Genomic DNA, 27,984 nt, shown 5'->3' with positions numbered 1-27,984 from the left:
AAACACCACAGGGGGTGGATGCTGCTCCTGCAAGGCTTTTCTACGCTTGTAGAGAGGCAGGAACTTATTGACCTGAGTGTGAACAAGAACCAATGCAGGTATCACAGCAATGCACTGTGTTTGTCTCTATTTTCTTATCACTATACAGATGTAGTTTTTGTTCTATCCATAAAATAATAGTAGTCACACCTTTTTCCAAGGCTTAACCTCCTCAGCTATGCTCCAGTGACACGGCACAGACTCCTGGTTCAGGAGCTGAATCATCTTCACCTGATGGGTTAGAAAAGAATTCTTACAGTTTGCACCATCATTCATGATAACTTATATCACATTACTGTAAGTCAAAAGCAGTGTCAGGTAAGGAGATTCACTCATGCCTTCAGACTACCAAAGGTTAAAATGTATAAATCTGACAAGAAGCACTTATTTCAATAATTTACTGATTCCTGTAGGAGGGCACTATAATGAAGCAGTATACCTCTCTCCTATTAGCACCAAGGCCATGTGTGCAACACAACAATTATTGTATTTATGCAATAACTTTGTTCTCTGTAAAATGTACAATCAATAATGTCAAAATTCTCATTATGAATGATATTTTTAATTATGTCTCCCTCCCCTCACCCTCACAGGGTCGTATGGCTGCCCCTCCCTGAGCCGGGTTCAGCTGGAGGTTTCTTCCTGTTAAAAAGGGAGTTTTTCCTTTAAACTGTCACCAAGTGCTTGCTCATAGGGGGTCACTTTGACTCTTGGGTTTTACCTGTAATTATTGTAGGGTCTTACAATCTAAAGCACCTTGAGGCGAATGTTGTAATTTGGCACTATAAAAATCAAACTGTATTAAATTGAATTGAATTCTGTAATACTGTACACTTCAACAAATGTTTAGGCAAAAAAACACAGAGTGCTTTAGAGTGCTTTAAAACCTCCTCCATACAGTGAAATCTTCTGGTGCCATTGCAGCAAAAAGAGCTGTGTGCTTGAGACCGGTCCTGCTGTTCAAAGCTTTTGTTTGTGAGAAACAGCAGAAGAAACTTGGATTAAAAGGAGAACAGCTAAAACAGCTGGTTTCACACAACAGATGAAGTGAGGGGCTGCACCAATGCCCAGGAATTACATAAATAAGGATTATTTTGAACTGTGACTCATGCACAGCTACTCAAGTCAAAGAAAAAAATATAGAGATAGAAATTAGCACACAATATCCCCCTTTTGAACAAAAGATTTTAATTGCTTATCATTTTTTCAATCTTAATGGAACAAAATGTAATTTTTTCAGTCAAACAATTGAAAAAAAGGAAATCCAGTTTGTTTTTTAAATACATAAAAGTAACCAGTTTTATTAACCCAAACAGTTTTACATACGCAGCATCCACTTACTATATTTTAGTATTTCTGCTCTCAGTCAGTCAGGCTATTAGTCTAATATACCTGCCAATCTGGCTTGTTTGTAACAGTTTTCAGGTTTTCATGACAGTTCATCCTCCCTAAAGCTCACGACAAAAAAAAAAAAACTTTGTTGTAAGTTCTGAGTGAGTCTGAGGGTTAAGTGGCTTTACCTGCCTGCACCATTTCTGTCTCAGTAATGTGTGTTTTTAATTATACATCTGCACAGTTGAGCTTAAAAAATAAATAAAACACATAGTTAATGTAACTACAGGACTCTTTATTTTACACTTTGTTTGTGAAATCAATTGCTATAGTTATTGTTTCATTGATTTTAAGAATACATTTGTATTTACTACATAGGTGTACTCATATGAGTAGGGTCTTTTTTGTATTGTTTTGTTTTGCCTTGAGAATATAGTGAATATCTGACTTTGTAAATATATGAAAGTACTGCAATAAAAGCATGAAAAACTTTAACAGAGTCACATCACATGATTCACTTTTTGTCATACTGTACCTGACACATGCTGCACTGCAAAGTGTCAAACTGAACGGTATCGCTGGACACGGTGACAGCTGGCATGGCACTGCACACAGTCGCACGTGCACCACTGGACCATCTGTGACCTGTAAAAGCAAAGAAAATCCTCTCAGAGACAAAGAGCCAAAGTGGCTTACAGAGGGAAAATGAAAAGACACAAATTGTGTTTGTGGGTATAAACAGGTGTACGCCTGTGTGTACCTGGATTGGGAGGACAGCGCTTTTATACCCCAAGTTCAGGTTGGCTCCTTTAGGGTCAAATTTAACTGTCAATGTCCGCGTCATCTCTTGGGGCTGATTCTTCGGGCTCTCAGAGTCTACTGTGAAACCTGTGAAGAACCAACAAGAGTCATAAACCATTTTTAATTTTAAATGCAAATGCACCAAAGAGAAATGTGACAAAAGTGAAAAATAATTAAACTCCTCACACTGTAAAAGAGCTTTACACACGAAAATGGTTAAATAACGGCTACAAATTTATATTATCGTCATATAAAATAAATTAAACAAGACAGAAAAACAACTAAAGGTAATCAATACTTGGTGCTGCTTTAAAGCAGTGACAAGTCTCTCAGACACACGTCCAATTCAAGGATCTTGGGAAACATGGGCTGTCTCAAGTCACACCTCATACCTGTGAACACCTGCCTATGAAAATCTTTGTGGATGCAGGGTTGTAACCTTGTGTCCTGCTTTTGTGATCCCTCTTTAGATGCAACTGTCACTCAGGGTTATTATAGTTAATGAAAACGAATGAAATAAAAACTGAAATTGAAAAAACATGGTCATTAACTGAAATAAATAAAAACTACAATTAAAAGGAAAAAACGATAACTAAAACTGCATTGTGAGTTTAAAAAACTAACTAAAACTGGTCATGGTCCTGGGCCGGTGGTCCAGTGATTTTGTTCCATTTGTATGGTTCTGTTTTGTTGTGGGGTCTCTGTTTCTGTCTCCCTGTGTTCTGTTCGTTATCCCGCTGTGTCAGTATCTCCGGGTGTCAAGCCAGTGTGTACCATGTTAGATTATTTCCTGTTTTATTTTGGTAGGTCTTTTGGTCGTTGTGCTTTGGGTTTAGTTTTACTTCCTGTGTTTCCCTCCCAGCTGTTTCCCATTTGCCCATTACCTGCTGTGTATATATTGTCGGTGTTGTTACTTTGTCCTCGTAGCGTCATTGGTTGTTCCCCACAGTCGCTCTTGTATGTTCAATCGTGTCAGCCTCAAGTCTCTTCCCCCGTCAGGTGTATTTCCGGGGAGAGTTCATGGTTATCTTTTGAGCGGTTTCCGTAGCTGTCTTGTGTGCGCTTCTCAGGTGGACTTTGATGTTGGTGTTTTTTCCTCACTGAGACGTGTTCCATAATTTGTCATCATTCACAACAAGACGTTCTTCTATCTGTATTATCGGACTCAAACTCCACATGGGACGCTTTCTCAGCACCGCTGCCATTACTTTGTGGACCAGCTCGTGAGCGCAGCACGCGCACACAGCTGCCCGACGGCGCTCCCAGCTTAAACTCGGAGAGCGGAAAATGATCCACAAGGTTTTTAAATAAAATGACAAACAAGAAAAGGAAGGTCATTTTATCTATAATGTTAGTTTTTAAACGCACATTACAGTTTTAGTTAGTTATCGTTTTTTCCTTTTAATTTTAGTTTTTATTTATTTCAGTTAACGACAATGTTTTTTCAATTTCAGTTTTCGTTATTTCGTTCGTTTTCGTTAACTATAATAACCCTGGTTATTGGTTAGTTCTTCTTTGACAGAATGCAAATATCTCACTGTAATATTTAATCATTTGCAAAGTAACTATTTTATTTAAATACCTTATTTTTCCACACTAATGCAGAAGATAACACTTTGACAGGGCTGCCCACCTTCTGTTTTTCAGTATTGTCCCATAAAAACAATCACTTCTGATTTATAAATCAAACCATGTGGAAAATATATTGTATATTGTAAAAAAGACAGCTGGAGAGAGAGAGAGATGAGGAACTGAAAATGTCACAGGACAAGAGCAGGTATTACATTACCTGTGCTCCCAAGATGTTTGCTAATGGCGTGGAAAGACACGGGTATTGATCCAATATTGGTGACTCTGACAGCGTGACTGACGACTCTGCCAGGAATGACAAACCCAAAATCTAGAAGATACTCTGGGAGCTGGAACCTGAGGACAGATTGAAACAGAACCAGAAGAATAAAACACTGAACACAAGCAAGCAAGGTCTGACAATTTAGTAATATTATTGTAATACATTAAATTATTTAAAAAATAAAAAACTGATTAGATTGTATGTATTTTAACTTTGCCAAATTTAATATTTATTTATAATAAATTTAGAATATTTTGTTTTGAGTTTTTAGGTTTGATTTCAGTAGGAGACAGGAGGGGTCTGGTTTGAACAGTATGTGGATTTGGTGGATTTGAACATCCTAGTGTAACCTTCTTCTTTCTCTCTCTGTGTTGTGTTGAATTAAAACAGGCTGGACCACCGACGTATTTTGGAGGGAGGCTCCACTTATTTGCGCTCCCACCAAATGCAGCAGGAAAACGGGGCGGTTAGAGGCAAAACTGCTCCTAATAAAGGAGCGTTGTTCCAGAAAAATAAACGTAGGGGGACAAAAGGTAACAACAAAAGAGGTTCTGCACACCAAACACGTCAGATAAACTAAATGGACAAATGAATTTTGTGGAATTCTACATAAATAAACATGAAAATAACAGACAGACAGGAGATAATTGTAAACAATATTAACAAAGAATTGTATGGTTACACTAGGTCACATCGTTCTGGGTTATGGCCAACATTCAAGTTTTTTGGAACAGAGCCCAACGCCGCTGACGTTGTAGCTACAACAATAGCTCGACTTTTTCTTCAAACAGCCGAGCTAAAGAATTCAGTGAAAATAACCAGACTGCCACAACTTTGCACAAATACCATTCAATAAAGAATACCACGCATTGAAATATGAGTCAGTAATGAATTACACAGTTTTGAGACAGATCTCTCTTCAGTCCAGTGAATCTCTTCCACCAAAGTGTGGGTGTGTGTGGTTGTGTTTATGTACTTTATAAGCTTGTTCCACTTTCTGAAGGATTCTTTTGGTTCTTCAGACTCCAGCAAGCTATCGGCCACAGCAAGAGCATTTTCTCTGACCAGCAATCTATCAACTTCCATCTGAAGCAGCTCTTCATACTAGAAACAAAAGAGGGAAAAGAAGAGGGCAGAGGGAGACAGAAGGCGGCATAAAAACACTCCAAAGTTATCCAAAAGTATTTGAATGGTACAAAAGCAGAACTGGTGAGTATAAGTACCTCAAAACAGATCTTAATAGTTGTTTTTATGAACATGTCACTTAATTTATCACATAAACTGGTCTTTAAAGATAACATCCATGACCTTGGGACATCCAATATCAAGGAAACAGTTACAATGGAGACAAAAAGATGTGGATATTGCATTCACATGTTATATGATATCAAATCTGTATTTAGGATATTTGCTGATTTTCTAGACTGAAAGTTCAATATAAATAAAATATAAATTTTACTTTAATAACTCTAGTGCAATACAATACATTAACTACTGCATTTTGTATGTAAAGCTAATATTTTAGCTATTATTTTTATGAAAATATGTTTAAATATAAAGGAATTTATGAGTTATAATGTAGAACATTTGATTAGAGACACTGTTACAACTTAATAACTAATTTTAATCACCAGTGAGGACCCAGTTGGTGAAAGCAGCCTGCTTCTCTGTCAGCTTGGACTAAGTCACACCTCATCACTGTAAATACCTCTGGAACAACTGATTTTATTTGTGCTTAGCGTTCACTAAAAATGCTCATTAATTCCCTATGTGGCCACAACATGCACATTCATGCAGAGTGTTTTCTTTCTTAATCTTCAACCACAACATTTTGGAAAATGTGAGGTGATGCTAATATGAAGTCACTGGCTGTGTGTACGCAGGTCGCCTCTGTTGTTGCTCCTACCCCGACATTAATTTCATTTGTAAGCATCTCTTTGACTCCATCTGCCTCCACAGCTGCTCTGGCCTGCTGCAACACATCACTGTAGCACTCCTCTGCTAGAAGAGAAATCACAGTGCAGGAATAAAGACATCAGTTTGCTACCACAAATGTGCGATTATGAGGAAGACCAGCTGGACGATTAAGCTCGATGCTTTTTGGTAAAACTGGGTTAAAAAGAAGAACAGAGTAACATAAGATTCTGGGGATGATTCGGTTTGACTACATACTTATGAGGCTCTTCAACATGGTAGTAAACTGATATAACCATATGTGTCTACATGCAAAACACCTCATTTATACTGACTATGTTTCAGCCTATTTGTCTGATTATAAACATTCAGTTAATCTGATAGAAAAGGACAATTTTTAAATCACTGCAGATGTTCATGTTTTAGCTCACTGAGCTGAGCGGGAGCATCTGTGTGTATGAGTGCATGACTGTGCATACGCAGGTTTCGTGGCAAGTCCAGGCTGATCCTGGGGAACACCCCGACTCCAGTCAGAGTGATCTCCTGCAGTGGTAGGGATGCCACCTGCATCTGAAGCTTCTTCTTAAACACCTCAGGGATACCCGGAAGGTAGAGTACATGCAGCACCTGTACCATACCAGCATCAAGGTAACCCTGACACACACACACACACACACGAATAAATAAAGTAAAAAACATCCCTATTCGTGATAAAATAACCTTAAACATCCACAACAGAAGCGGTCCCAAGGTAAACTCACCTGAGCAGGAATGACCATGGGCCAACCAGGTGTGACCTGGGCCTGTTGTTCAAAGACCTTCATCTGCCTCACTTCTTTCTCATAAGCCTCCTCCTCTCTTTCAGGGTGTACACTGTAGTTAAAGCCCAGCTTGCCAGTATTTGTGAGGGTCACATAAGCTTCCCCTACACAATGAAGAAGCTAGAAGGAAAGGACAGACATTAAGAGAGAAGCAACAGCAGCCTGCTTTTAAAAGTTAGCTGTGTCTTCATTTTTATTAATGATCATGTTAAGCAGCTTTTGACAAACAAAGAACTGTACCTAGTGACCAAGTATATTCTGTAGAAAAAACAATTAGATTTTTTTTAAATGTCATTTACAACATTAGGTTATGAAAATATGAGAAAGGAGATAAGAGATTTATACAAAAATGCAATCAAATCAAATCAAACATGAACTTGTTCTTGTTTTGAATGTCAGTGATAACTGGTCCAGATGGTTTGCATTCTCAGAGAAAGAGTGGAGGTACAAAGTGTGGAAAAATGACAGATATTTAACATCAATGTGCTTCCTCTCAGCAGTGTTTATAGTGTTTATAAACAAGGTGAAATGGCAACCACTTATGATATTAATACAGACCTAGAAATATGATAAATGTAGCTCTTTCAACAGTGGAACTTTTTAAGGGTTCAAAACTAAGTTGAGAGGTGCACATAAAGTCAGTGTCATTTTTTTTATTTCATAGATTAATTTTTGACCCTTCTTCCCTCTCCTGGGCCTTCACAGAAGCCACCCCCAACTTGCTTCCTGAGTGGTCCAATAGCCGTTCGCCTGGTAGTCTGCTTTGGATCATGGTTTGTTTGTTTTTTTATTCTCACTATTATCATTAATGATTTGCACTCTTTACACCTCATAATGAAATGCTAATTCTCACTACTCATCCAGCTCTGAGTCACATGAGAGCTCCTCTGTTTATGATCTAATGTTAAAGTGGCTGCCCATAAAAAAATTTAGCAGCCATCCATAAATTTTTGGCACTTCCTGTTAAAACTGCTGCATCCCCACAGTTCTTCCTATACTGATGTAAAGCTGCTGAACTGAAATCTGAGACTTAGCACTTGAGCAATAAAGACACCATATGCTAAACTTAAGGAGCCCTGTATACGTACCTGCTGACCAAAGTCCAAATGGGTGGGGTCAAGGCTGTAGCTGATTTCTGATGCGTGTCCTCTGAGAATGATTTCATATATAGGCCCCTCCTCTACATGGCACTCTGCGACCACCTCTCTGCTGATATTTTCGTGGCCATAGAAAGAGAAAGTGGCTGCCTGCTGATCCCCAGGTTGTAGATGACCACGTATTGGCAAGATATCAAATATCTACACACACAAAGGGGAAACCACTGTTCAGTTTTTACTCAGTCACAATGTTTTGAAGACTTTAAACAAAAAAACTTGCTTCCAATTTATTTATTTTCCCACTCAATGTATAAGAAATGCCTTTGTTTTTCTGGGATACTGGACAATAAATTTACAACTTTTGCAATGCATGGACAAGAATGAAATGAGATTTGATTAATAAAAAATACTCCATTGATGAATCTCAGTGTGGTGTTCAATACTGTTGTCCATAATATTTTATTACAGAGATTACAGCATACCATAGGTATTAAAGGTACTGTGCCGCAGTGCTTTGAGTCATATTTATCTAACAGACTCTAATTCGTTCATGTAAATATGGAGTCTTCTTCACACACTAAGGTTAATTATGGAGCTCCACAGGGTTCTGTGTTAGGACCAATTCTATTTACACTCCCCCCCCCCCACCCGTGACCCTGAACAGGATAAGCAGAAGTGAATGGATGGATGCTTCCCTTAGGTAGTATTATTAGAGAACATACCATCCATTTTCATTGTTATGCAGATGATACCCATTTTTATCTACCCATGATTCTAGATAATAGAAAACAATTATTTAAACTGTGAGAATGTCTTAATAACATAAAGAGATCCTAATTGGTTTACATGGAATTATTTTCTTACCTCTTTCACACGCACAGGACACTGTGAGCTGCTGTGTGCATCTGCAACAGGCACAGGGCTCAGAGGAGCTGAAACGGCAGGTGAGAGAGTTGCAGACAAGGGCCTCCATTCTTCAGTCTGACCTTCTGGAAGTTTCTGCTTCTTTTTTCCTTGCAGCATCTCTGACTTTCTATAAGATAAAGATAATAGGATTAAAAAATTCCTAAAGCTAAATATGTATTTTTCTCACAAACAGAAAAACTGCATTAAAACCATAAATGGCAAATAGGAAAAATTCTCTAAGTGAAGAAGCAAGAAAACTGATTGATACTGCCTTTTAGCATCTTAACAGACAACACAAAAATCCTTCATCTCCTTCAAGTGGACCCATTTTTATTCTAAACTAGTAAATTTTGTCTAATCTTTGGATGTGCTGATGTTGGGAAAATACATATTGTGTAAATTAAGCTTCAGTCTTTTTCTGATTGTTAAGAAAACAGAGCAAAAAAACACTCAAAAACAAAGTACAACTAACTTGTACTTTTCAGCAGGGCAAAACAGCACCTTCCTGTACGTATGTAGAAAGAAAACTTGAGTGGGCCTCACAGATGCAGAGGGAGAGGGGGGGCAGGCAGCAGGCAAGCATCAAGCAAGGGATGAGGTGAGCATACTAAATGAGGCAAATTTATTTCTATGCAAGAATTGTAGGCAGGACTTTTGCTTAGTCATTAATATGTGACTGAAAGTCTCACTGTTGAAAAACACAACTTTACAATTATACAACATGAAGCAACAGATAATATCTGCTTTGTAAATGTAACAAATGTTGTCATACTGTGTGGACAGATTCAGGGTAAATATACCTGATGTTACTGTGGTCATCCAGAAAAGCCCAGAAATATGATACGGGCAGCGGGGAGCAGTTGGTCATGGTGATTACTTTGTGAGTCTTTGTGCAGTTTAACACACAGTCAAAATCTACTGTGGTGGAGGAGAAGTCGAGGTTGGGGTAGTGGACCTCAGCGTGCAGCTCCACCACGTCTTGCTGTGGGTGTCCCAAGTAACTAACTCTGAGAAACTAGAAAACATGTCGAGGAAGAGAGGGATATTTTAACAAAGTTAGTAACTAAGTCTCATCAGGCTTTTAACTAAAGCAGAAGCTTATCCAATAGCTGAGTCAAGACATAGTTTTGATAATTAAAATGAGTAAAAAGCCAAAACAAAGGCACAAATAACTTCTTTCTTATGTATCTAATTTTTACTACAGCTCAAAAGTGCAGAAGTGAAAGAAAATATAAGAATTGTGAAAAAATTTGCATCCTAATTACCTCATCCACAATTCGTGACACTCGATCATTACAGAAAGCTGGATTAAAGCATACCCACAACTCAGCCTCACATCTGTCACCTAAAACCACAGACTGGAAAAATACAGACACAAGTTATAACACTATTATGCATTTCAGTAAATGCATCAAAATAATGAAAGAACACTTGTTTTTCAGAGCCTCACATCTGGATGATAAACCATCATTTCACAAAGCATCTACTGCAATTCTACAACAGGACAGAAGGATTTCTTTTTAAATATAAACATCCTTCTGATCTCTAGCTTCACAGCGACTGGCCACGAGTTTTAAAGCTATCATGAAACAAATCCAGCATCATACATAGAATTCAAAATGAAAACAACTAACAAGCAACAATGGGCACCTTAGTGGTAGCTGTAGTAGGGTCTGATGGGGCCTCACACAGACAGAAAGGTTCTACGAGCGAGAGCTTCATGGATAAAGGCAGAGAGGACACGTTCTTTAAAATCAGCTTCTCGTATAGGGGCAGCAGATTCTCTCCTTTGACCTGTAACACATAAAAATATCTTTAAGTAAGTGAACAACAACAAAGGTCAAGAATGAAACTGCTGCAGTTTAACTCTGTCAGCAGAAAGTTGATTACTTCTGTGCAGCATCCACTGACCCCACTCTGTGATTTTTACATGGCCAACCACTCTGTGGCTGAGTTGCTGTCATTCCCAGTCACTCCCACTTTGTTAAAATACCACTAACAGCTGACTGTGGAATATTTAATACTGAAGAAATATCATGACTGGACTTGTTGCACAGGTATCATCCTATCACAGTACCAAACTGGAATTCACTGAGCTCCTGAGAGCAACTCGTTCTTGTTTGTAGAAGCAGTCTGCATGACTAGGTGCTTGATTTATACACCTGTGCCATGGAAGTGACTGGAACACCTGAATTCAATGAGTTGGATGGGTGCATGAAAACTTTTGGCAATATAATGTATATAAAATACAGACCATTACAATCATCTTCTTCATTTGGCTGCTACTTTAGGCTTTGCCACAGTGGATCGTCTGCCTCCATCTCACCCTGTCCCCAGTATCCTCCTCTGTCACGTCTGTATCTGCATGTCCTTCTTCTCTATATTCATGACCCTTTCCTGTGGTTTTCAGCTTTTCCTCCTGCCTGGCAGCTCCATTGTTAATATCCTCTGTTCAGTATATCCACTCTCCCTCCTCTGCACCATCTCAGCCTTCACTCTAACTTTGTCTCCAAACTAATTTATAATCTTGTCCATCCTGGTCACTCCCAATGAAAATCTGAACATCTTCAAATCTGTCACCTCCAGCTCAGCCTCCTGTCTTTTTGTCAGTCCCAGCATCTCCAAACCATACAGCATAGCAGGTCTCACTACCATCTTATAAACCTTCCCCTTCACTCCTGCTGCGATCCTTCAGTCACAAATCAACCCTGAATTGTCTCCACCCACTCTACTCTGCCAGCACTCTGTTGTCCATTGCTTTGGGTGGTTGACCCCAGGTATTTAAACTCATCTACCTTCACACACATGTATTCTGTCTTGCTGTCCTCATGCATGTCCTGCACCACCCTCACATACTTAAGAACAAAGCATTACAGCATATAGCATTAAACAAAAACATTTATTCTAGATCATGAACTGTTTATTTTTTTAAAACTCTTTATTTAGTAATTTTTAATAAAGTACAACAGCAATAGAAATGGATAGAGTTTAACTAAAATTAAGAGAACACAAAAAGGAAACAGAAGCCAAACAGCAAAAAACAACCCATGAACTGTTTGTTATTTAATGATTTTTTGACTCACCTTCTCTGTATAGAAGTTCAGCCACTTTGAGGAAATGCTGAGCAGTGGAGCCACAAGGCGACAAGTAACATCTACAGACATGATCTTCTCCTGACAGCTCTGCTGACCAACAACAGCGTAGCACACCAGACGCTCACGCACAACCTGGGAAGGCAAAAAGAAACATACTCTACGTGTACTCCATACTATACTGCATAGTGTACTTTAATGCATGCATATACTGGCTGTGATAATGAACCTCAAAGCTTGAGATTATTCACTTTAAGGCCTGCAAATGAACAATTTCACCTTAGGGGAGTCTGAAGACACTGTCAGCACCATGTCAGCGGAGCAGCCTGGAAAAAGCTCCAGACGAGATGGACTGAGGCTGACCACCGACTTCTCCCTGCTGGAAGGGACTAAAGATCCAAGCCTTGGATCATCTCTCTGTTTAGGAGTGGAGATAGGAGGTAGGAAGCTTTGGTTGGGCAAGCTGCCGCCTTTGTGGGCTTTTGTGGTGGGCTGTGAGGTATCGATCTTCCAGTACATCCGGTGTACTCTCTTGCCATGGTTGGAGAGCTTGAAGTGGTACTGGTATGGTTCATGGCTTATAAAATGGAATGATTGTCAGTCATATCATTCAGATCTACAACGTGAATTAGTAACAAGTCAAAGTTCAGCTCTACCTGAAGTGCGTGCCTAGGTCAAGGCTGGGACCAAAAGGCCTGTCACTGACAATTGTAGTGCCAGTGGCAGTGGCAGACAGGAGGACAGTGAGGGTCTGACTATCCTGAATGGAAACCTCTAACTTGCCCTTGAACTGAATCGTGTCCTTCAGGTGCACCACAACCTTGAGCTCCACCTGGCTCCCTGGTGGCACCTCCCCCTCCCTGGGCTCAACACGCCAAAAAGACTTTCTGATCTGAGGAAACAGAAACATAATCCGAGTCAATTTGTGAAGATGATGAGCTGAGGTGTTCCCACAGGAAAAAACTGAGGCAGCTCCAACAGGACGTTCCAGCACTGAAATGTGATGAAAGCATCTCTCCTGTGAGAGCATTTTCTATCACTGCACAAAGTTACTGAGATTCTTGCTATGTGTGGACTTTGAGAGACAGATGTGTATTATCTAGCTGAATAATCACATCAACATTTCAATGCAGCATGAGATCCCTGAGTTGCCTAATATATAGTAAGACAAAACACATGCCCACACTGAGAGGAGTAATGTGTGGATGTGCATTAGATAACATGAACATAAACTGTGCTAAAATAAAGAAATACCTCAACAGGAGAATAGTGTTAAAAAATGAGCTACTGCAAGACAAGTATATTTTATTTCCCAGCTTTGTGGATTGTTCAATTTGACTTTTCCAAATTAAAAAACACTGTACTGAGAAAATAGACATAATAAATCTTTTGAGTCTTTCAGCATAACAGATACCTCTTCACTGGGCTCAGTGCTCAAGATCACAATCAATGTTCTTCACAGCAGCTCTGTATGCTGAAAAGTAAAATTTTAATTGATGCAGTGGAGCTTTGATGCTTTCACTGTCAATAGGACAACACAGTAAATCTGTACTCAATAGGAGAAAATGCTTAGAAGCAAAAATTTTAAAAATGCCAACATTCAAAGCCACTTTCTTACAGGAAAACCTTGAAAAAATGTTCAACACAAGCACTCAAAACTGGGCCAGTGAATGACTCTGCAAGTCACCGATCACTTTCTGAGCATTTGTATGATTGAGTGAGGACGATGTTGAAGCTGTTTTGAAGTGTGTCATTACCAGGATGGCCATGGTAAAGGGGTTGAGTCCCCTGGGTGAGGAGCAAGATGACTGGACCATCACATCAAATCTGCTGCATCACAGAGCTTAATTAGCATCGATTGCTATCAACAGTGACTACAGCCCACCAAATCTTGTGTCAAATACAGTGAAAAAAATTTTTTTAATTCTCAACAAAACAAAAAAAACAAAACAAGAGATTTTCCAGGAAAGCAGATGTGTTCGTGTGCAGGCTGCGGTGCTCTCATACTATTCTTCTCTGGCTGCCTGCATGTTCTCACACTGTGTAGGATAGAACAGATGAAGCCATTCTCACAGACGGCCATTTCAATGACAAGCTAGTTTGAGTACCTCCACGATTTTCTCTCATCTATTTGTGTGTCTTTCTCCCAGACAGCTGAGTGAGACGTAATGTTATTTTATCAACTGATACCTGAGAGTCAGAGGAGAAACTTTTTCTGTAGAACATCTAAACTTGGATCATTTATTTTATGCTCCCAAAGGATCAAACTTCTACATGTGAGAACATGCAAAGTTGTATTTGTTGTATTTTTCCTTTATTTTAAATCATGAAACAACAGCTTTGTTTTTGTGTTTTTGAATACATTTTTCATATGTGCCTGCCTAATGCCACACGCTATTTGTGTTTTCTTAGGTGAGTGTCTGTACCATTGGAGTAGTAAAGCGAGCTGGAACAGGTGACCGATTTGACAGGACCAGGGTTTTGGCGATGTCCGTCAGAACGGGAATTTTTCCAAAGTGTAGCTCTGTGCTGCGGATGTCAACTAATGGTCCTCGGCCAATACATGACAAGGCCACCTCCTGGAACAGAAGAGAAATAAAGGTGGATTAGAGAATAAATACTATCTGTATTCAGACACGCACATAAATTTAACTTGCATTCCCACACAAAGACTTCCGCTGACCAGGGGTGGCTGGAGGCTGCCAAACACAGCAATATGCAGAGAGCGATGCAGTATTCCAACGGCCTTAGCTAGGAGACGCACGGGAAGCTCCTGACTGAAATTATGTTGAAATTGTTGTTTATGCATACTGTATATGAACACTAAGAACACCACTCTCTTCATACAATCGACAAAACTATCCCTACCCAATGTAAAGGTTGTAGTATCACACTCACCAGCCACTTTATTAGGTATGCTGGTTCAGTTGCACATTATCACAAATGTCTAATCAGTTAATCATGGCAGCAGCTCAATGCATCTGGGCATGTACTGTAGACGGACAAGAAAACCTACTGAAGTTTGAAGTGAGCATCAGAATGGGGAAGAAAGGTGATTTAAGTGACTTTGAACGTGGTGCACTTGTTGGTGCCAGATAGGCTGGTCTGAATATTTCAAAAACTGCTGATCTATTAAGATTGTCCCTCACAACCATCTACAGGGTTTACAGAGATTGGTCCAAAAAAGAGACGATGTCCACTGAGCAGCAGTTTTCTGGCTGAAAACATCTTGTTGACACCAGAATCATGAACTGGGAACATGAACACTAACTAAAAGGAAATGCTTCTATTGTTGGTTTTAAACAATCTTTTTCAGTTGGATTTTCTGAACAAATTAGTTTTTTTTTAAGTTTACTTGAGTCTTGAGTTATGTCAAAGTAACTCCTAAAAAAATGTTGAGCCGACTCAACGAAAAGTTAAATCCAGGCACAGTTTTTTTGTCGCCGCAGAGCTCTGTCCAACCTGATCAAGCATGCCGTAGCAGGCAGGCAAACTGCTGGGGTTGGTCAGCCGCACTCGCTGTTCATAGGCGTGATTGAGGAAACACCTTTGAAAATCCAGCACTGGAGTCTCCACTACAATCTGAGGCACAACACACCTATCAACACAGAGAAAAACAGCAAGTCAGACGAGCAAGAGAAAAACAGCAAGACAATGTAACCTCACTGCATCATGCCAAAACTCCATTCATTAGAACTGATTCATAAAAAATATGTCTAACCTCGCTTTTATAGGAAGAGTCAGAATTCCCTCCCCGACCCCTTCAACATCCACCACCAGTGCCAGCCTGTATGTCCTGAGTGTGTTGGAACACAGCGTCACCTGCACATACACCACACACACATACGACATGACAACAAAAAGAGCAATACATACACAGGACACCAGCGTCTAAAATTAAAAGGTAAAGAAATAACAGTTAACAATGTTCAGCTTTAAAGAGGTACCCTGCATCTGCATGGCCACTCCTAAATTTTTATCACTCACTGTTTATTTTGTTTATTCAGCTTAATGATGGCCTCCTTCACTTGGATCAGTATTTCTTTTTATATCATAATGAGAGCTCCAATGAAAACCTACAAACTACAAGTTCAAAACTTGGACTTAATTCCACATCTTTGACCTGTTAATCTGTCAAGGAGGAAGTAGGAAGTGAATAACCATCAAACTGCTTTTTAATAATCCAATCACTTTTGAGCCTCTCAAAATGGGAGACTGAAATGGCTGTAATTCCTAAATAATCCTTGAATTAAAGCTGGAAGTCTGCACTTCAATCACATCTTGATTGTTTGACTTAAAACATGCTGTGATGGTGGTATACAGAAGCTAATTACAAAAACTCTGTCACTGTCCCAATTCTTATGAACCTAACTATATGCACTTTAGTAGGTGTTTATGTAAGCACAGCAAGTCTGAGAAAGATTAAGTTAGACAGAGAAACCTGCTTTGGTGGATGTGTTTTATCTCTGACTGCTAAACCACAAGGAAGCACATTTTTATCAAAACATAAACTGCTAACAAGATCTGTGCTGTGTTCATGCTGTAATCACGTAATGCCCATGAAAAACTGTTGGCTACATTGTTACTCTAAACCATTCTATTAACCGATATCCTAGAAGATCTCTGATTTGTTTAATTTCTCAATAACTGTTAACACTGTTTTTGCCAGTGTATTGTTGTTTACTCATCACTCAAGATTCATTAATCAGTCAAGATTCACCATAATATTTTTCTTCTATACATAAGTCATGTCATTTATATATACTATTATACTACTCTATATACAATTGCATTACATGAAAACAGGAATATTTTGTCAGTAGTGGTGATGGTGTTAATTAACTGTACCTTAATGTCTTCATCGGACACGCTACGCACTGATCCTGCTGCTGGGCTGACCGTGAACTCTGCAGGGCATGGATGAAGATCTCTAGCAGTATGACCCTGCCAATTTTTTCGTGACTCATCAGAAACCTGTTCGAATGAGCTAATGCTAGGAGAACCCAACCCGTCTCCCAGGACACGCAGGGCGAAGTTCACGGACACAAAAGAAGAGTTGAAGAGGGTACAAATTAATGTTACTGGGAAACCTGTGCAGAGAGATAAAGAAGCCAATATGAGAAAATGCAAAAATATTAAGATGAGTCACATTTTTTCTGAATGTCATGATTAACTGGATCTATGCTACAAAAATATATCAGAACTACAAGACTGAATGTAATGTACCAAAGGCTACGTCCCCAAAATTCAGCTCTGAAACACTGAAGTGGATCGTGGGACAAATGACGGAACCCCTAAAAACAAAAAAGACAAGGAAACCTTGAAACCTTAGGAACGACAAGATGAAGGATTTGAAAATATGTCAAGAGATCGTAAAGGACCCGTGGGTCATGGGTCAGTCTTTAAGTGTGCTTTGTTATGTGTAAATGTCCTAGCAGACCATTGCTTGCCAGCTTTACCTGACAGTGAAGGTAAGGGGTTGAGGCTGTCCTGCCACAGTTAGGAGCAAGACCTCAGAGAATGAACCAGAGATGGAGCTGCGGAAAGATACTTCCACAATCTGGCAGGCCCCAGAGGGAACGACACCTTCTTCAGGACTGAAGGAGAAGCAGCGGCCAAAAGTGCTGTCAGGACTTGACCACCTAAAAGGGGCGTCAATTGGCCCTTTGTTGGACAACCACAACTGGACAAGAAAGATTTCTTGTATGAGCCCCACAGTCAAATAATAGCAGTTTTAATACAAACTATGTATTATCACAAGACTCAGCATAGAAGAGAATGAGTTCATTTATGTATAAACACTTTGGTTTGTTTAGATTTTAAAGGTCTTAAATTGAAGAGCAAATACTCAACAATGATCATCTAAATGCAGACGCTGTTTTATGGAGCTGATAAATAGATAAAAAAATGGTAGATGCTGTCAGGATAATATTTGAGCATTAAAACTGGCAAAAGAAAAACTGTCAATCATTACACATAATTTTTTTAAACAAGATATTTTATATTGTTTGCTTGTGTATTGGTGGAGCTAACACCATGCAGGATAAAACTACACCCATCAAGGTTGTTAACTCACACAAAGTTGCACAAAGTTGATTTTGCAAGTTTTCCCATTAATGAAGAATAAAGAGGTCTGTAATTTTTATCGTTGGTAAACTTCAACTGTGACAGACTGAATCTAAAAAAAAGAATCCCAAAAATCACATTGTATGATTTTTTAAATAATTAATTTGCAGTTTATTGCATGAAATAAGTATTTGATACAACAGAAAAGCAGAACTTAATGTTTGGTACAGAAACCTCTGTTTGCAATTACAGGTCAGGTTTGGAGACTGGCTAGGCCACTCCAGGACCTTGAAATGCTTCTTACGGAGCTGCTCTTAGTTGCCCTGGCTGTGTGTTTTGGGTCATCACGCTGGAAGACTCAGCCACGACCCATCTTCAATGCTCTTACTGAGGGAAGGAGGTTGTTGGCCAAAAATCTCACGATACATGACCCCATCCATCGTCCCTGCAATACGGTGCAGTTGTGCTCTCCCCTTTGCAGAAAAGCACCCCCAAAGTGTGATGTTTCCACCCCCATGCTTCACAGTTGGGACGGTGATCTTGCAGTTGTACTCATCCTTCTTCCTCTAAACACTCAGAGTGGAGTTGATACCAAAAAAGCTCTATTTTGGTCTCATCTGACCACATGACCTTCTCCTCTGGATCATCCAGATGGTTCATTGGCTAACTTCAAACGGGACTGGATATTTGCTGGTGTGAGCTGGGCGACCTTGCGTGCCCTGCAGGACTTTAATCCACGACAGCATAGTATGTTACTAACAGTCATCTTTGAGATTGTGGGCCCAGCTCTCTTCAGGTCATTAACCAGGTCCCCTTGTGTAGTTCTGGGCTGATTCCTAACCTTTCTCAGAATCATCTTTACCCCACGAGGTGAGATCTAGCATGGAGCACCACAGTGAGGAAGAATGACAGTGAAGAAACACAAGTCAGCTCGTGTTTCTTCCATTTTCTAATAACTGCACCAACAGTTGTTGCCTTCTCACCAAGCTGCTTGCCTATTGTCCTGTAGCCCATCCCAGCCTTGTGCAGGTCTATAATTTTGTCCCTGGTGTCCTTAGACAGCTCTTTGGTCTTGGGCATGGTGGAGAGGTTGGAGTGTGATTAATTGAGTTGTGGACAGGTGTCTTTTATACAGGTAACAAGTTCAAACAGGTGCAATTAATACATGTAATTAGTGCAGAATAGGAGGGCTCACAGGTCTGTGAGAGACAGAATTGTTGCTGTTTGTTAGGTGATCAAATACTTATTTCACGCAATAAAATCCAAATTAATTATTAAAAATCATACAATGTTATTTCCTGGATATTTTTTTTAGATCAGAGTTGAAGTGTACCAACAATAAAAATTGTAAAGGGATACAAGTGTTCACAGTGGCTTGGTTTTTCTTACCTCTTGACGAAATTTTTCCCCTATGAACATGTCTTTTAAATCCAGCCCGTCATAGTTGAGCACAAGATGAGGTCCCATGCCTTCACCCTTGACTGTGAGGGGTAACCGTGATTCACGTCCTAAAAGGACAGACAGCTTTGATGGAAGAGTCATAATAAAGCTAAAGACCCCAAAAAGAAAACACATATTGCAGGAAACGCATCTCACACAGGTTTTATGCATGTAAAGTGTAAATGTTGCTTCTATGCTTATAATTTAAAGTATTGATATATGAAATCACAATACAAAATATGTTAATGTTAAGTGCTACACAGACTTCTCTACCTAAAGTTTGTCTGCTTTAACTCACAGAGGGAACAATATTCTTTCATGAGAGCGTAAAGTTATCTGTTTACAGCAAGGCTGTAGTGTCCGCTTGAAGTAGTTAAAGCAATCAAGGTGGAAAAAAAATTATCCATCCTTTACCCTAACCTTTGGCTCATGATGTTCTGACCTTAAATCTGACTGATCTCTCTCTCTCTCACACACACACACACACACACACACACACACACACACACACACACACACACACACACACACACACAACAACCTTTTCTGTGTTCTTAAACAACTAAGCTTTCAGCAGAACATTTGTTGGGACACACATTTAAGATCTGCTCACCAGTTGTGTAACTAACATGTCAACATTTTCCAAGCATCATCACTAAAGTTATTAAAGTCATCCTGAGGATATAGTAACCTTATACCTCCGAAAGTGTTGAATGCAACTCAGCATACTTCAAAAGTGCCGCCGTTCATGGACTTCGGCAACAAATGCTGTAATACCCCCATATGGCTGTCAAGTGCATTTTCTGAGTTTTCGGGAACCATTTGAATTTTTCCGATAGGACAAACGGTCACAGAGTTACGGTAAGAAGCCGGCTGATCAAAGTTCCTTTGATCAGCAGACTCCACGGTGATACACTACGTCTTAACCAGCTGTTCGCCACTAGTAAGGTCAAGTAACTGGCACTTCAGCGGCGATCACCTGGCGTTATAGAGTTAATGGACCAGGTGTCATTTTCTGCACATGAATGAGCACTGTTTTCATCCAGCCATGCACTGACCTGTGACATCGAGGTATATGGTGTCTTGATAAAGTCCGGCCTCCTCAGGCTTGAAGATGACATTGAATGTTGCTGTCATGCTGGGCCATATTTCCCCCTCCTGAACCATGTGAAGACAAGAATTATTATTTTAGTGAAATACTTCCATCCTCTCTCACTCTCTCTGTCGTCTGTCTCCTCTCTTTCTCTGTTCAGGGACCTGGGCTGAGTTTTGGGGGCAGTGGTGTCAGAACAGGCCATCCTATCTAAAGCTTTAAGGAGAGACGTACCATAATCTGTGATTTTACTGTCACTGAGGAATCAGAGAGGACTTATATGCAAACAACAGAATTGACCTTTGTGACAAACTTAACATCAGAGCTGAGCATTTTGTTTTCACAGCAACAATACAGCTTTGATGACACAGCATGCAGCAAGAAATATTCTACAGAAATATCCACAAATTTCAATCACTCTTGGGCAAGGAACCAGATTCTTGTCCCCTGTAAGAAAGGTTTAACATTATGCAGACATACTAGAAGAGAAGTTGTTGCCTCTGCAGTTCAGGGAAAAGAAGCAAGGGGCAGGGTAAATACATTTAGGTAGTTAGTTTGGCAAGAGGGAAATACATGTGATGAAAACATATGATGCTGAAAAATGATAAAAGGCAAACACACCGCAGGCTCCACAGTTATGCAGCCATGTGAGAGAGTCCAGAGGTGTTCCTTTGCACCCACGCTTCTGCATTCCTGCAGGGCTCTGGACTGCAGTGGGAGGATCCCTGTGGGGTCAGACTCACACTGCAAAAGCTCTGGTTCTCCTTCTTCCTTCGGCTCGGGCACTGAGCCCTCCCTAGAGAGAGGTAGGGAGAGAGAAGGTGAAAAGTACAAGAAGAAGTGAATGAGCAGTGTTAGAGGGAAAAAGAGGCAAGGAGAAGAACAAAGATCTGTCCAACAGCAAGAACATGATGAGCACCTCTGATAAAAAACAAACACAAAACAGAAGAAATTCTACTTGCTGCATATATAAAGTGCTGAAAACTTCCCCCATGTGCGGTGTAGAGTTTTTACACCCCCTTTCAGCCATAGTTTGCACCACTGTCCTAATCAAAGTCAATTCACAGCACCTGCCGAGTGCTGAAGACCAAGAAAACTGTACAGGGAGAAGCCAGCCTTGCTGTACAGCAGGGGTCTCAAACTCAAACACACACACACACACCCGCTCGCTCGCTCTCACAGCCCCAGCCTGCATGCATGGCCTCCATGGGAGGGACGGCCTCTCACCACACACTTTATACGCGAATGGTGCGCTCTGGCCATGTAAAAATCTCCACACATCCAGCCGCAGAGCCTGGCACTCCTCCACTGTGGGGTTAGGGCAGCTTTACTGGGGAAAAGGTACCCTCAGGTGGGGCCCGCTGGTATCCTGAGGTTTTTTGTGCCCCTGGTACCCTGAATTGGACATAGATTGTACTTTTGCCCCCAGCATGGAGCTGTGCTTGAACCACAGCACTGTGGATGCTATGGTCTAAATCTTTTACACACACATATATATATGTATATGTACATATGAGAGAGAGAGAGAGAGAGAGACAAAAACTTATACAGATCAAACTTATGACAAACAAATTTCTCTTCTGCATTTATTAAAATATGTGCATCCATAAATACCTCAATGAGCTCAGGTCCTCCTCATGTTGGCTGGGCCACACAGTCCAGCGGTACTGAAGTGGGATGTCACCGCTGTTGGTGAGGGACACTGTGCGTGTAGAGGTCAGGGAGATATAAGTATTTGCCAGCCAGACGCAGTCAGGTTTAAGGTGGATGTTCAGTTCCTCACAGGACCCATACAGGCTAATGGACACATTTTCACCTGAGCACAAGACATCGTGATGCTTATTATGAGCTAATATCTGGTTCTCAGAGTGTCACAAAAAGTGTTTCACAAATATATTAGACCACCTGTTGTAAAAACAAGAATACAGAAATATTTTAGGAATCTGTCAAAACTAAAACTTCTGGCTTATTGTTATTTATGAGGAAAATAACAAACTGAATTCATGTTGTTGAACCCAAATTTGAGCTGCCATACTGGACTTCAGAAAGTCAGAAATTAATCAAGCATAACATTCAAACATTAAAACCACTTTGTAAATCAGTAAATCTGAAAATGAATGAATAACAGCAATAACTCTTTCTTAGCATTAAAAATATCATTTCAAATAAAGAGCTGGCACATACTGGTGGATTAAACATTTCAGAAAAATTTGAAGTGATTTTGGTAATTCCCAACACTGTTAAATCAGAGCAGCTGTGTCAAAGTATTGGGTACAAGAGATAATTAGGGATTCTTTCAAAGCAGTGCAGGTCAGCTTTTCTCCACTTTAGTTTTGTCTAGTCATTTGCTAAAGGTTAGAGCTAGACGACCCATTTTCAGTGATATCTCGCAGTGTCCTGCAAAATTAAAAGTCAACATGAGACTGAAATTCTGATAGCTTACTTTGTGCAGTACACTAAAGCCATTAAGGTGTAACTAGAAATCAGAACTGCAAAAGAGAGTAGAGGTGAGACGAGAGATACCAAATCCTCAGAGAAAGCCACTCTGCACAGTGACTGTGATGCACCATCACAAGCTGAACTATCACCACGATCACAACATTGTTCCCTAAGGACAGACTATATTCTCTTCTTATCACTGTTGTCACCTACATATGTCACCTTTGACTTCACAGTCAGACAAAAACACACACACACACGCTCCTCTCGTAAGCACCTTGTTCATATGTACTCGTCTGCTACATCTTATATTCACAGATACATAGAAACATTTGACCATGCATAAGAAGCAAAAAGAAAACAGAAGAAACTAATGTGGGGATGGAGAACACGGATACGATTCTGTTTCCTTACCAGTGTGGTAGTGCAGCAGCAAATCCTGCCTGTGGTCTCCTACCTCCATTGGGTGGAAAAACACAGTCACCTGCATGCTCTCACCTACATCAAGGGTCCCAAACTCAGGTGTCACAGAAAATGGCCTGGAATTATAGGTTAGTGTTTTAGAACCCAGCACAGGAAACCCAAATGTTCAAGAAAACATTCATTGGAATCAACAGTAATTACTGTAAAGTCTAATTAAAGGCATGCCCAAGCTCCATTATGGTATTCTTGATAAGCTGGTGAGCAAAATGTCTTATGTTCACTTGTGATTGTGGACTCCACTGAATTCCACATCTGGCTCAGTGGTGGGCTGGGGTGTAGGAGGGGTACAAGAATACATGTGCTGTACAATAACCTGCAGACATGAGCCCTTCTTGTGTTGACTCTCACCTCTTTGTGTAGAGCATGAACTTGGCCTTGCTGTTTCCTATATAGGAAACAAGCTGAGTTTTCTCAGTTGAAGCTTTCACGGGACAGACTGGCAAGTCAATCTTGTCTCGAAATTCAAGAATGGCACGTGGCCCAATGGCCCGGACTGGAATCTCAAACTTTTCCCTCTCCGTCACACAAACCAGTCTATGGTGGTAGTCCTGTATAGACAAAGTGAAGAGGTTGTTGCAAACACACAAACTCCATATACTTTATTCAAGCACTTGATAAATAATTTTGTGCTGCCAGCCTGTGGAGCTTTGTCCTAAATGTGGACACACAACAGACATTCTGATTATGAGCGGTTCAGCTATTGTTTAAGTATTTTCAGCTATGAACAATAAACAAAGAACAAAATGAATGCATTAGTGTAACATTATATTGAGCCTTAACCCTTAAGATTCTGGCTCTGAGCCGGGCTATTTGAGGCTATATGAGGCTATTTGAGGCTATATGAGGTTATTATTATCACATTGTATTTTGATGCCTGATTCTGGCCTTCTCAGTGTAACCATTGAATGGCCCAGTCAAATAAAAATATGTCCTGCACCTTGTTATCATGTGGGGTGAAGGAGACTTTGAACATGGCACACATTCCCGGTGCAATGTTGCTACGTCCATCACTTGGACCAACAACGCTGAAATAGTCGGAGTCCTGCTGCTCCAGCTTCACGTGCCGTGAAACCTTAACAAAAAATATTACAGAAACTTTCAAAAATTGCAAAAACCCAACACAAAGCTAGTGATGATTTATTAATCATTGCTTGATGGTGTCTTGTACAGCTCTCCTCCAATCAGCCAAGACCTTTTCTGATCATTTTCCAATCCAGACACACAACCTGACTCCACACACAACATTGTCTCTTTTTTCTATGTTGTTTTGTTTCACAGCTATTTTTGATTCAAATATTAGCTCGAGAGTCATGTTGTTTTCAAAATAATTTGCTCTTCATCTCTCTTATTGAGTAACATACCTTGTCGTTGTTGAGGAGGTACAGCTTTAAGTTATAGGTCTGTCCAGCACTGAAGTTCTGGAAGACCAGCTCTGATGGGTAGGGTTGAAATAGTGGCTCATCTATATCTGCGGAAGAACACTAGCAATACACACACACACACACACACACACACACACACATAATGACAGCCCTACATAGAGTGAGCCTGAAAAATTAGCAGGCTGGTGGTCAGCCACGTGGCCTGGGGTCGAGTCAAACTCCTTTTGGTATGGAAAGCAAGTTATTAATTGAGTGATATCACAACATTAACAGGCATTTACTTTGTGATGTGTAGTGGCGCTCATGTCAAGCAATTCCAGGTTGACGGGTGGATGCACCTCAGTTGTGTGATTCAGGTGCTCCTCTGTGGACTGCAACATCTCCTGGGTGAAAACTGATGGAGTCACCTGCAACCACACAGCAACACAGGCCTATTTACTGTCTCCTAATCAGCAGTAATGAGGCGCTGAGCTGTAGACTCCTGGCTTGACAGCTTACAGCTATAATGCTTCATATGAGCTCAAAGAATGCTAATGTTCTCTTGCTTGAGTGACGACCATTTCGAGCAGCATTTCGGGGTTATTGTATTTCCTACACAGCACTGTGGTACCTCTTTATCAGTGCACCTGAAGCAAAGAGACATCTAACTGCACTTAGCCTATTTCAAGGTTAGTTCAGAAAAGGTTAAAAAGGCTTAAAATCTAAATAATAATGCAACAGCAGGGCTATTCTTAAAGAAGGCAAGCTATGAAGTGATGTGGCCTGTTTACATGGTGGATTTTAAAATGCCATTGGAGAAGCCCACAAAACTGTAAACATTGTGCTAAATATAATAACTGCACCTCTTTGTTATTTATTATCATATCTGTGATGCTGACTTGGCAATAGTGACAAAATATGTAATAATTAGTTATTATTAATTTCAATTAATAATTAAAGTCTTGAATTGCTTTTTAATATGTAGATAAACAAAATGCTGTATGATTAAATATGAGGTACTGTACAACCGAACAAATCTTAATGCCAATTTAATCAGCTAGACTATTGAATTTTTGGAGAAACTGCAGAGCAAATGTTGTTACTGCTGCTAAAAGCTGCAGCTAAATGGGTTGGCGATAAAAGGTGAAGGGAGTTAAAAGAGTCAAGATTGTAAAAATGAGCAGCTGCATCTTGATAAATTACAATCACTACCTGGGGGCAAAGCATCCTGGTAGCTTCCTATTAAAAAAACTAAGGCCTTTTATTTTGAAAATGTCACAAATTTAAATGATCTTTAGAACATCTAATAACTAACTGGGGGCCTTCAGTTTGAAAATCTGGCATATTTTAAAGCATACCAAGATGAAATAATGAGTGTGGAGTACAAATTGTGAGCTTAGAGAGGGAACTAGGATTTCTTTTCTGCTTGTCTCTGTCTCTTAATTACTCCACTTTGCCTTTGAATGTTCTGCCCAATTTTTGTCCACTAACAGCAAAACACTAATGAGTCTAATGGCACTATGTGCAAATTCAGAGGCAAAATATAAATCAGACTTTTTTGACATCAGATTTTTTTTTTAAGTATTGGAATTTTTGCTTTTTTTTAACATTCTCACCAAATAGGACGGCACCTACTTAGAGCTTCTTCTTAGAGCTCATTCTCAAGGTGAAAATCACCTGCAAGAAAGGAAACAGAAGAAAAAGCATAAAGTCATAAACTGGGCACCGATTTTTAGCATGGTTCAGTTATTATATTAGGTTCAGAAACAGCATCAGGGTGTTTCCTTAACAATCTGAAACTCTGTAAACTTGTATTTCTCTCTATATTCAGTTTCAGACTCTGTTCAGAACGCAGGAATGAGGTGCTTTCTCAACATGACCTCATTTATTGATCTCTTGACTGTTTAATGAGATATTAGATGGGTGAATCAGTAAAAAGCAAACGTAAAAGCAAACGACTCTGCCATAGTTGGCCTCATCACAGGTGAGGATGACTCAGAGTACAGACAGTGGACTCAGGACTTTGTGGACTGGTGCCAGCGGAACCACCTCCTGATCAACGCCGCTAAAACCAAGGAGCTGGTGGTGGATTTCCGCAGGCGCAGACCCACCACACGGACACCGGTGAACATCCAGGGAGTGGACATTGAGATAGTGGACTCTTATAAGTACCTGGGTGTTCACCTAAACAATAAACTGGACTGGACTCATAACACTGATGCGCTCTACAGGAAGGGTCAGAGCGGACTCTAACTGCTGAGAAGGCTGAGGTCTTTTGGAGTGCAGGGGACACTCCTGAAGACCTTCTATGACTCTGTGGTGGCATCAGCCATCTTCTATGCAGCAGTATGTTGGAGCAGCAGCTTGTCTACAACTGAGAGGAAGAGGATAGACAAGCTCATCAGGAAAGCCAGCTCTGTCCTAGGATGTCCTCTCGACTCAGTGCAGGTGGTGGGAGACAGAAGGACTCTGACCAAAATAACATCACTGATGGACAAGGTCTCCCATCCCATGCATGAAACTGTTGCTGAGCTGGAGAGCTCCTTCAGTGACAGACTGCTGCATCCTAAATGCACAAAGGAGCGTTACCGCAGATCCTTCCTCCCAGCAGCTGTAAGACTTTATAACCATCACTGCTCCCAACAAAAACCACAATAGCCTACACAATGTAGGATAATATATAATAGGTTCAACACACAGGCACATCATGTACATTGTATATAGTGTTATTATTAGTAGTATTAAGGTTAATATTGTTTGTTGATTTTATATATATTCGTTTCTTAATAGTGTGAATTATTATATCTTTATTTATATTTATAATAACTGCGGCTGCTGTTACACCCAAATTTCCCCTCTGTGGGACAATAAAGGCTGTTTCTTCTTCTTCTTCTTCTTAATTGATGAGACTGTGACATCTGGTTGGCATGACCAAAGAAGACAGGTAGACTTTTAAAAAAAAAAAGAGTTTGCTCTTTATTATTCGAGGTTAATTTTTATTTTATTGTTTTACTGTTTGTGGAGTTTTACATGTTATTATATGCCCACTTTAAAGCGCTTCACGTTACTTAAACCATCCCGGTATTTCTCCTCACAGGTTGTAAATCTGTTTTAACTTCTCTGGCTTCATTTGACTGTTAATGCCGGAAACAAAGAAAAGCCTTTGAAATGCTGTCCTGACAAAACAACGATATAACAAACTCACCACGGTGTCGAAGAACTTTCTTTCCGTAAAGCTCTCAGGTACG

General features: G+C 40.1%; 1 protein-coding gene across 1 annotated transcript; it reads right to left on the bottom strand.

The window, feature by feature from the left end:
• Window positions 1–46: 46 nt before the first annotated feature.
• LOC115800201 (hydrocephalus-inducing protein-like) lies at window positions 47–27,984 on the bottom strand. The gene is made up of 34 exons (XM_030757450.1): window positions 27,942–27,984; window positions 26,372–26,413; window positions 25,039–25,164; window positions 24,737–24,856; window positions 24,313–24,447; window positions 23,724–23,923; window positions 23,307–23,431; window positions 22,068–22,269; window positions 21,075–21,249; window positions 20,419–20,518; window positions 19,310–19,428; window positions 17,314–17,537; window positions 17,081–17,148; window positions 16,703–16,944; window positions 15,576–15,676; window positions 15,317–15,452; window positions 14,281–14,433; window positions 12,511–12,746; window positions 12,134–12,431; window positions 11,846–11,989; window positions 10,413–10,556; window positions 10,028–10,120; window positions 9,563–9,777; window positions 8,721–8,889; window positions 7,848–8,057; window positions 6,700–6,879; window positions 6,418–6,592; window positions 5,931–6,025; window positions 5,001–5,128; window positions 3,962–4,098; window positions 2,132–2,259; window positions 1,907–2,016; window positions 190–270; window positions 47–72 (listed from the first exon to the last, which is right to left on the bottom strand). The coding sequence occupies exons 3-33, from the start codon at window positions 25,135–25,137 to the stop codon at window positions 267–269; spliced, it is 4,665 nt and encodes a 1,554-aa protein (XP_030613310.1). The 5' UTR covers window positions 25,138–25,164; window positions 26,372–26,413; window positions 27,942–27,984; the 3' UTR covers window positions 47–72; window positions 190–266.

Source organism: Archocentrus centrarchus, chromosome 21, assembly GCF_007364275.1.
Source record: "Archocentrus centrarchus isolate MPI-CPG fArcCen1 chromosome 21, fArcCen1, whole genome shotgun sequence".
Taxonomy (NCBI): domain Eukaryota; kingdom Metazoa; phylum Chordata; class Actinopteri; order Cichliformes; family Cichlidae; genus Archocentrus; species Archocentrus centrarchus.
Note: the sequence above shows the minus strand (reverse complement) of the source record. Positions and strands in the feature narration are given on the sequence as shown.